Source organism: Rutidosis leptorrhynchoides, chromosome 2 (assembly GCF_046630445.1).
Source record: "Rutidosis leptorrhynchoides isolate AG116_Rl617_1_P2 chromosome 2, CSIRO_AGI_Rlap_v1, whole genome shotgun sequence".
NCBI classification, from domain to species: domain Eukaryota; kingdom Viridiplantae; phylum Streptophyta; class Magnoliopsida; order Asterales; family Asteraceae; genus Rutidosis; species Rutidosis leptorrhynchoides.
Genome location: NC_092334.1, coordinates 521,472,655 through 521,483,174, shown reverse-complemented (window position 1 = coordinate 521,483,174; position 10,520 = coordinate 521,472,655). Strand labels below are relative to the sequence as shown.

The window sequence follows — 10,520 nt, the reverse complement described above, 5'->3', positions numbered from 1 at the left end:
TGTCGCCCAACGTTTTGCGTAAGCCTACAGACCGCTATTTATGCTTAAGCCCTAGAGAGAACACGTAAGCAACACACATGCCACGTTAGCGTGAAGAACAATGTCAGTTACGCATTTCTCGCATAAAACAATTGATGACAGCGTGACACGTATCTCCGAACATTACGAAGCATTTATGCTTATAAATTAGGGGTGTTCATTATATCCGAATCCGAATCCGCGATCCGAATTATCCGAAAATCCGATCCGAAAATATCCGAAAAATCGGATATCCGGATTTTCGGATTCGGATATCGGATGACAGTTTCAAAAATTTTCGGATATTCGGATACCCGAATATCCGAAATTTAATAACTTTATTTTTAATTTATATCTTATTTTTTATATATTTTCGTCTAAGAATCTCATATCTCATATAGCTTAAAAGCTAAAAAGAACCCAGATCTGAAAGTTTACTTGCTCCTCAATCTCATCATCTCATATTTATTCTTTATTTATGCATTTAATGTTCATCTTCATCTTTTCATCTCTATTTTGTAGATCAAGATCCAAATATTTAGTAGTTAATAATTACATTTACTTGTTATTATATGTCGTGTAGCTTCATATAGAGTAGTATGTTAGAATGGATCATGTTTCTGTGCAATCGTCATATACTCATACAATCTTGCATTATTTGACTCATTTTTAAATTACGATTAGGACGCATATTATTTTATTTGTTAAATTTTGAAAAGTAAGTAGACCAGTACGTGTTTTTACACCAGTACTTGCATTTTTATCAATTTATTAATCAATTGCAATTTTTATCAATTTATTAATCAATCGCATTACTGTATATCGAACTATACATCAGATATAATCAGTTTTGCATCACTTTCAAACTAAACTTCGAATATTTGGATAATCCGAAATCCGAAATTTCGGATATCCAAAATTTCAGATTTGAATTTCGGATGACTAAATTCACTATCCGAATTTTCGGAACACCCCTACTATAAATAGGCCACCTGACCATCACTTTGGAGACAACTTAAACTTGTACCAGAGAACACAGTTTCTCTCAAACAGTATTTTTTTCCACTATGAAACCTAAAGACTTAACAACAAAGTACTAGACAGACTAATCCACAATTAGGCTCCGCAAAGATTGATAAAGTCACCCCACAATTTTAGACCGTGATCCGGGTCTGCAGAGATCCATCTCGAGGGTAAACATCAATTGACAATCCATCTCATCACACCAACTTGTTCTAGACCTGTACTGATACTTATTCTCCGCTAGCCGAAAATAAGTATCAACAATTATACTGTATTACAAAAAAAAAAAAAAAAACAACTAATTTTTGGTAGAGTAATTGATGAAGTTGTATACATCAAAATACACCTGCCATTTAACTAAATTCGTTCACGGGTTTCTTGATTTCAACCAAAAAAACCTACGCTAAAATTATTTTTATGCACTACTACGCGCGAACCCGTTCTAAAAATCGAAAATATCACGCGCCAAACAAACTTCCCTCAATTTTCGTATTTCCATTTTCATCACGCGGGAATTAATTAATTAATTCAACCCTAATTTATGTTTTCCAGTCAACACCACGCAAACACAACAATCGATCCAAAATTGATTAAAAAAATACTGTAGTAGTACAATACACTTGTTAACAATTGAAAAGCCTCTTACATCTGGCAACATTTACACAAATACACGTATCAATTTACCCCATATTCACACACACACACACACAAACCCAAACCCTAAACCTCTGATTTTCGCTGTAATTAACATCATTTCATTTGGTTCAAGAGACAATTTCTGCAATTGGGAGCGTGTATATGCATGTGAAGCTGTTGATTTGGTTCAACATTTAACAGAAAGAAACCTAGGGTTTTTAGAAGTTAGGGTTTTTGAAAATGAGTGATGCGATGGTAATTGATGTTACTAAGAAGTCAATGAAGCGAAAGCGATGTGACGTGGAGATGAGTTTAAAAGAACGAGATGAAAAAGTTAGGGTTTTAAGTGAAGAAATCGATGGTTTAGTTAGGTATTATAATGAAGGAATTAGTGGAAATGAGATGTGTAATGTGGATCTGGTTAATGGAAATGGGTCAAGTAGTTCAATTGTTGCTTGTTTGTTGGAAGAAAGCAGTTTGCCGTTATCAAAATTGGTTGAATCAATTTATGATAAAGTGAAAGAGAAAGATGGATTAATGACAGTTGCTGCTGTTAAGACTTGTATAATTCTTATTGGTCAAAGATCTTGTTATGGTGTTCAGAATCTAAATGCTGATGTGTTGGAAGACGAATCTCCTTCTTGCCTTTGGTGCTGGGAGGTATATAATAAATCTTTTATAATATACTTATCTATTTAATTAATATTATCTCCAAATCTTAATTCCTGTTGAATCTAGTAACTTTGAGTATATGTTATAGATTCTTAGATGCTAGTATCTCCAGTTTTTTCTTTTTTTATTTATTCTTTTTTTGGGTGTGAAGTGGAATTGTGAATCTGTGTCATTTAAAGGATTGAGTTTCGGTGGGTTAGTTCTTTACTGGGTCATATATAGTGGGTGAAATATTTCAAATTATGTATTTATGTCGCCTGTGGGTCTATTTGTTTAAATATAGGATTTTTTAGGGTTGTCATTAACATATAATATGTGTTAACATGCGTAAATGTATTGTACATAGCAGTTCATATTGATTGATTTTTTGGTTGCGGTTATTGTACGTTATATCTATGCACCTTAATGGCAACCCTTATGACCGTCGATTCTTACATATATTCTTACATATATACGGAGTACTACATTATTACTACAGAAGTAGAGGCGTTAGTTTATTTTTTATGACTTATTTTTTAAATCTGTTAATGCTGTCTACATTTTGTTGTCTGACATTGGTGGCCACTATTGATTTTGTAGACAAGAGATGTGAAATTACTTCCAAAGGCTTTTCGTGGGGCAGTTAAAATTCGTCGGACTTGTCGCAAAAAAATCCATGAGAGGATAACTGCTGTTTCTGGTTAGTACCTGATCATTTTATATCAAATGGTCAATCACAGGTCTACCTTTAACCCCATGTGCTTAACAATATAGAAATAACGAATGAAACATGTGCAAAAACTCAAACTCCATGGCGAATAAAGAAAAGGAAAAACTTTTCTTGATAGATTTCTCAATGCAAAGTTATTTGTTGCCTTTTCAATGTATAGGGATGTAATGGCTAACTTTAGAGGTGGCAACCAATCACCTATGAATGAGCCCATTCGGGATATGTTTTTGTTGCCTTTTTAATATTTGGGGATGTAATGATTAACATTAGAAGTGGCAATTTGGACAAATCACTTATGAATGGGTTCATTTGGGTTATGTTTTTATCTAATAGGCCAATTAAAGTATTTTTTTGGATAGGAATGAAATGAGATGAAATGTTAATCACACAGTATATAAAATGCTGATTCTTATTGCAATTTGGAAGGTTAAAGGTTTGACAGTTATTTATAGCACATTAGTTAAAAAATATACGAATAAATGTTTGTATCAACCTGCCCTGCTCTGCCCTGCCCGATATAACAGGTGCTAAAAAGTTAGTTAACTTTTGTATATAGAAGGCTAGATGTAAAAATTTCAAGAAATACCTTATTGGAATGAAGCTAAATTAGTAGTATGTTTAATAGTATTAATTGATTGATTGATTAATTTCAGCCATTATCAATGAACTAATGAAGCCAGAGAGCACTTCAAATGGTCAAAAGAAAGTAATGAAAGCAGCTGAAAGGCTCAATAAAGTGTTGAATGAAGCAGAAATACGTTCACTAATTGAAAAAATGGAACAGAAAAGTGGCTCTGATGTGTAAGTAGTAGTAGTTATTATACAGTTGGTGAAGTTATTACTTAGTGCCGTCCCAGTGTTTTTTTGATTACTCGTTTATTTATGGTTGAAGTGCTGAGAAAGAGGTGAAGCGAGAAGAAAAACTAGCGGTGAAACAATTGGAGAAAAACAAACGTGAAGCGGAGAAAGAAAAATTGAGAATGGAGCGGGAGCTTTTGAAGGAAAAGTTGCAAAGTGTAAGTATCTTTTATTATTTTAATAGCAAGTATATACACGATGTATCTATGTGTAGACTTGGCTAAGGATTGTACAAAATTTATACCTTAATTTTTTACAAGAGATTATTTTTGAACTTTCAATATGTGGACACAAGTTTATATTGTGTTTGGATGAGTTCTAAGTGATCAATGTGATATGAGGAATCAAAATTAAATCTTTCCAGTTTTTTAATCACTCAGCTTATTTTTGCAAATTTTAAATTGATATAGCTAGTTAAAATGCACAGAAATACCATTAATGTCCAAATAGATACTTATTGTTATATATATATTTTTTAAAGATATCATGATCATATATTTGGTCAATGGTTTATCCTTGTCTGCAATTTTTTAGTATATACTATGTTTGACCAAAGAATTTGGTTGTAGGAAAAAGAGCAGAAGCGATTGCAAGATGAGGCAGAAAAAGAGGAAAAACGACGTGAGAATGAAATAAAAAAACAGTTCAAAAAGCAACAAGAGGAAGCAGAAAAAGAATCGAGACGCCGTGAGAAGGAAGAAGCTGAACAAAAAAAGCAACTTGCTTTGCAAAAACAAGCATCAATCTTGGAACGATTTCTTAAAAAAGGCAAAAATAGCTCACCTGTGCAGGTTGACCATTCAACAATAAAATCAACTGCTGCTGACTGTTTACCTGAGCAAATGGTATATGAGCCAAAATTGGTTATTCAGTCGATGGACAAAACTCTTTCATCAGAAGGCGAGTTTGATGTAAAGGAATTATGGAGGTAGGTCATATTCCTTCTTTTTGCACTCGTGATATATTGGGCACACTTAATAGGTTGGGTAGCATGTCAAAATGGGTAATCTCATATGCGGGTTGAAAATGTTTGCTTTAAAGTTATATCCTTATATGTTACCAACATGCATTTGACCTAGCTGTGTGTAGGTGGCCCATAAACCTATAGATTATGGTTCAATTTACAAATATGGGTATGTGATTCTGTACCTTTTTAGATGCAACCTGTAAATATAGCATAACCTGTAATGGACCTATTGGCACCCTTATCAATATTGGTACCCTTATCTGTTAACAATTTTTTTTATGTGAATTTTGTATATTCTCATATGTAGAGTACACTTGGACTCTTGGCATCAATTGGGTCAATGTAGTAGCAGAAAACGACAGTGGGGCATTCGGCGAACCCCAAAGACAGTTGTGGTCAAGGAGCTTAAGCTAAGTAGTAAGGATGAAGGGGATCCAAGAGTAGAGAAATTTGACGATGGGTTAACCGAATCAAAAAACGAAATCCGATTATCTAATGCCAATACTGATAGTCCTGTATTAGATGGCCGGAGGCTGAGGAGGCGTAAACAGTTGCTACAGTTTGATAAGAGTCACAGGCCTGCTTTTTATGGTTATTGGCCCAGGAAAAGGTACTTCATCACGTTCTTGGCCATCTTTATATTGTCTCTTAAACATCAATAGAGTTATCCAAGATGTTTAAGAGCTTATATATTGGCTGCTTGTGCTATTAATCATATCTCTTACTCGGTGGTGTATTTTAAATACGGGTAAACATGAGTAAAGCAAGACAATCTGTTCACTTTTGTAACATTTATTACTCTGTTATCAGTACATCTTACACATATCTGAGCTTCTGTTAGTTGGGTTATGAACATCTAAATGGCTCAAAGTTGAAAATGTTTAGTTTATTTTTAATGCTTTTGCTTGTCAACAGCACGTTCTAACCTTTTGAATTATGTCGTGTGCTTGTTTTTGTAAACATTTGTCAGTACTACATTTGGTTAATTGCTTGAATAAACAACTCTTTGTCCTTTTGACATGGTTATTATTGTTACTCTTATTAGTATTAGTATTAGTATTAGCATTATCATTAGCATTATTTTATAAATTTTATATTAGTATACCATCCCTAAAGTAAAAAAAATCACATTCTTAAGAGTAATAGTATTAATTTGTGAAATATTATTAAGATCACATCAAATTTAAAATGCTGATTTGTTAAGATTTGTTTTTGCTTTTTTTTCAGTGAAGTTGTTAGAGCTCGTTGCCCTCTTGTCAAGGATCCAGAGCTGGATTATGAGATTGATAGTGATGAGGAATGGGAAGAGGTATGCATCTAATTCTTCATGTGTATTTTTAGTAAACAAATTGACTTTAAGTTACACGCACTGAGTTTATGCGACAGTTTGACAATTTAATTTCATACAATTATAAATCCTAGATTCATAAAGAACCCCGTCGATTCAGAATCATTTATAAACTGGTTGAAACTGTTACAAGAAAACTAATTGCTTTTGGTAATACTTTCACAAAATTCCATTTTCTATGGGTAGTATACATATAATTATTTTTAATTGTAAATTTTCATTTTTGCAAACCTTCAATGTTTCTAAATATGTTACAAATAATGGTAAATGAAATAGGATGAACCTGGGGAAAGCTTATCAGATTGTGATAAGGAAGAAGAAGACGAAAGTATGGAGGAAAATTTAACAAAAGCCAATGATGAAGATGAAAGCGAGGATGGGTTTTTTGTACCCGATGGGTATCTTTCAGAAAATGAGGTACTTTGGCATCTGTAACTCATCATTTTTCTGTTACATTTTCAACCAAATAGTTTAAATTTCTATCAAATTTATTACTTGCATGGTTTTCTTATTCAATTGAAATCTTTTTTATAGGGTGTTGAAGTTGATAGGTTGGATCACAATGATTTAATCGAGGATGCTGGGAGCCCGCCTAGTTCACATATAGAAACCGAGAAAATTTCTATATTGTTCAAACAGTTCAAGCATCTTAACGCTTTGACCGAGCATGCTCTTCGGAAAAACAGGCCTTTGGTAATTTTGAATCTAAGGCATGAAAAGTCAATGGCAAACTCGTTAATAACTCAAGATTGCTCCGAAAGTGAACAAATGTGCCTGCAAGCTCTAAGTATTCATGCTTTTCCTGTGGGGCCATCTATCGAGATATCAACTGGTGATGATATGCAAGAAGTGCAAGAAGACTACCCTTCGAGTAGCAAAAGCAGTACGATGACATCATCAAGTGGTCATGTTATCTCTGATTCAGATTTGTCTGGAATTGTAAGTGCTTGAAATTTTATAATTTGAATCAAAAGATGCATAACAGGTAGGTTAAACATGTTGGATAACCCTTCAAAATTTGTTAATCGACACGAGTGGTTCAATTTGGGTTGATCCTAACATGCTTTGTTCTTATTTATATTGATCTGTGTTATATATGATTATAGAAACCTATATTGCAAAAAAATAATAATCTGTTACTTGAATAATAAAGTGATTAAGTGAGTTGTTTTCATTAAAAAAAATCAAGGCATCCTGTTGGTCCCAGTTTATGTTGTTATTATTGGTGGAATTATTAACGTAACTGAAATTTGCTTGTTTTAGTTGGGTTATAGTTGACATTTTCTTTACTGAAATATGTGTGCTTAAGACTGATAATGTTTGTGTAATTTTGTAAACATTTCAGATTTCTGTTATCCAGTCTTGCCCACATGGGATTAACAAAGTGGTGAAAACCTTGCATTTGAAGTTTCCAAATATCCCAAAATCTCATTTGGCAAATAAAGTGCGTGAAATTTCATTTTTTGCAGATAATCGTTGGCAGGTTTGTAATTATCTTATTTTGTCATGCTTTTGCTTCTCTCTATCTTATCACATGGAGTAATTGATAGTACTTATTTCATTATTAGCTGAAGACTTTGTCCAATTTTTCAACATTTTCTCTAAAAATTTAATTATAAAACATGAGTTGAAAAATGATATATTATCAAAAATAGAACTACTCTGAAAGTTCTAATAGTGAATTTACACCGTTTGACCCTGGGCTCTTTTAACCTTACTTAATATGATTCAGTTTCTAAACCAATAACAACATAGTCTAACAAGTAAGCAGCTCTGTTGCAATGAGCAGATTAGTGATCCTTGATTACCGTTTCATTTTGCAGGTCAAGAAAGATATTCTAGACAAATTTGGCTTATCACGTTCTCCAGGTACTCAATTAAACAACCTTAGTTGTCATGTATTTCTTGGTTATTGGTTGAAACATGTTGAGCTGAGTTTGACCTGGGGCACCTTTAGTCTCAAATTCTTGAATCTTGATTATAGAATCATTTTTTTATCATCACAACATTTCAATAACATATATAACCTCTTGAATCCAATCATTTAGGATATTCTATACTATATATACTATGTTATGTGTGAAAATACTCCTTGGGTGACTTCTGACCTATTTTTAAGCTTTTTATATTTGACCCATTTTTAGAAATAAAACATAACCCTGACCATATAAGTATTTGATAATCTTCATTAGTGTCAGTATCAATGGGGAAATAACCAATCGGGGGGAAGCAAAATTTATTTTTTTTTCGTTTTTTTTGGAATTTTTTTTCTTCAGGCATCAAGATCACACGAAAATATGAACATTTAGAAAAGACACTTCGTGATGAATGTTATTATTTAGGCGGGAAAACGATCGACAAAAATAACATTCAAGATAATATTGTTCGCGAAGAATGTTTACGTTTTTTTCTTCTTCATGTTTTGTGAAGTAAAATTCAGCCCGATTTAGAGTTTAGGGTTTGGTGTTTTGGGTTTATGGACCTAAACCCTAAACTCTAAACCGTTCGTGTTAAAAACTCAATCTAAATCCTAAATCTAAACCCTAAATCTAAACCCTGAACCCTAAATTACCCTAATATCTAAACCCTAACCCTATAAACCCTAATATCTAAAACCTCAACATACGCTCGAAAAACACGATAATTGTTTTATATTAGTTCTTCGAGTGTTTTCCCGCCAAAATAAAAATATTTATCACAAAGTGTCTTTATTAAATGTTCATATTTTCATCCAATCTATAATGTTTGTTAACAAAGTTTTTTCAAAAAACGAAAAGAAAAAAAAAAGATTTTGCTTCCCCTTGCTTCCCCCCGATTGGTTACTTCCCTCTTGATCCTACTACATCTTCATTATATGCCGACTCTGTTTATATTATAAAAATAAAAACAGAGAAAAAGTCAAAGCGGACTAAATCAATAGCTGCGTTCTTCTCAAAGAGATGCCTGCCTCCTACCGGTAAAACAACAAACCCTAACCAAGTCTCTCCACTGCCATCGGAAAAGACCTCACCAGCTGTCGAAATGCAGAACAATATATACAATAGTCAGTAGTCTTTGCTGCTGCTTGTTTTTCTTTTTGGTGCTCAACAATTTGATGTTTTGTTTTTGCTAGTTGAATATATGAACTATGTCAGTGTATCTTCGTATAACCATAATATATTTTGTCATATGTATAAAAAGCAAGTTTCATGGACTATATCATGTTAGATTAGTCTTTATTTTGTGTCTCGATATATGCAATTTTTGTGTGCAAAAATCTAGCTCCACTTATGATTAAATTAATCGCGTTAGGTTTTGGCTTGATTGCTTATTTCACATATAGTAACATTACTTGAATAGTTGAATATAAATTTAATTTAGTAATTAGCATCATTTGACTACTACAAAAGCAAGTAAAACATAACCACTTGGCATAGCTCAATGTGGTCGAACCAAAACAAAGTATATACGGAGTATTATTTTGCATCGTGTCTTGAAAACCAATTAGATTAGATATATTTACATATATCTTAAAATCTTTAGATTGTTTTCTTAGTTATTACACAAATGTATACATGTATTTATAAATCATAAAATAGATTACTCTTTCATCACTTACAAATATGTTTGAAAACCAAACTTGAAAGACATTTTTATACAGCACACCATATGATAAAAAAACACGATGCAACCTTCAAGTCTTCATGCCAAAAACTTATGAAATAAAGCCTCAAATTTCTCCATTTCTTTGCTAGGCAAAGCCACCAACACATTCACTTCATTTTTGTTATCTGCACCTACAATATCCGGAAACAGTGATATTATATCTTTCCTATGATAAACCACCTGACAACTGTGATGGAAAACTGTGTGTACTTTTAAATTTTATAAACACAGCGGAACATATAAATAAACATCTTTTATTTTTATTATCATTAAAATAAACATCATTTATTTAATTATAAACTTTCACACGATTAACGGTTCCCAATAAGATCCAATTACACCACTAATAATTGTCAACTAATAAATTCACAAATAGGAGTTTAGATATACCTTTAACGAGCGATGCAAGAGCGATAGAATCAACTATCCACGTCTAGGTTGAAGCATATATTCAAAGTTTATGAATATCTCTATGGTTAATCCACACAGCACGTCAAGCAAACACCGGAGACTGCTAGATCTTGAATCACCAAATATTAATCAAGATAAAATAAACAAAACTCTTTTGTTTATTTCCTTTTCTCGTTCTTGTTCTTGACTCAAAAAAGTCAATTACACAGCCTTTAGTTGATATCTCTAAAATC

General features: G+C 32.6%; 1 protein-coding gene across 1 annotated transcript; it reads left to right on the top strand.

The window, feature by feature from the left end:
* The first annotated feature begins 1,588 nt into the window (after positions 1 to 1,588).
* LOC139892889 (chromatin assembly factor 1 subunit FAS1-like) lies at positions 1,589 to 9,415 on the top strand. The gene is made up of 12 exons (XM_071876013.1): positions 1,589 to 2,337; positions 2,929 to 3,028; positions 3,712 to 3,859; positions 3,951 to 4,074; positions 4,486 to 4,844; positions 5,191 to 5,493; positions 6,111 to 6,192; positions 6,508 to 6,648; positions 6,766 to 7,170; positions 7,577 to 7,714; positions 8,055 to 8,100; positions 9,122 to 9,415. The coding sequence occupies exons 1-12, from the start codon at positions 1,918 to 1,920 to the stop codon at positions 9,280 to 9,282; spliced, it is 2,427 nt and encodes an 808-aa protein (XP_071732114.1). The 5' UTR covers positions 1,589 to 1,917; the 3' UTR covers positions 9,283 to 9,415.
* The last annotated feature ends 1,105 nt before the right edge of the window (positions 9,416 to 10,520 follow it).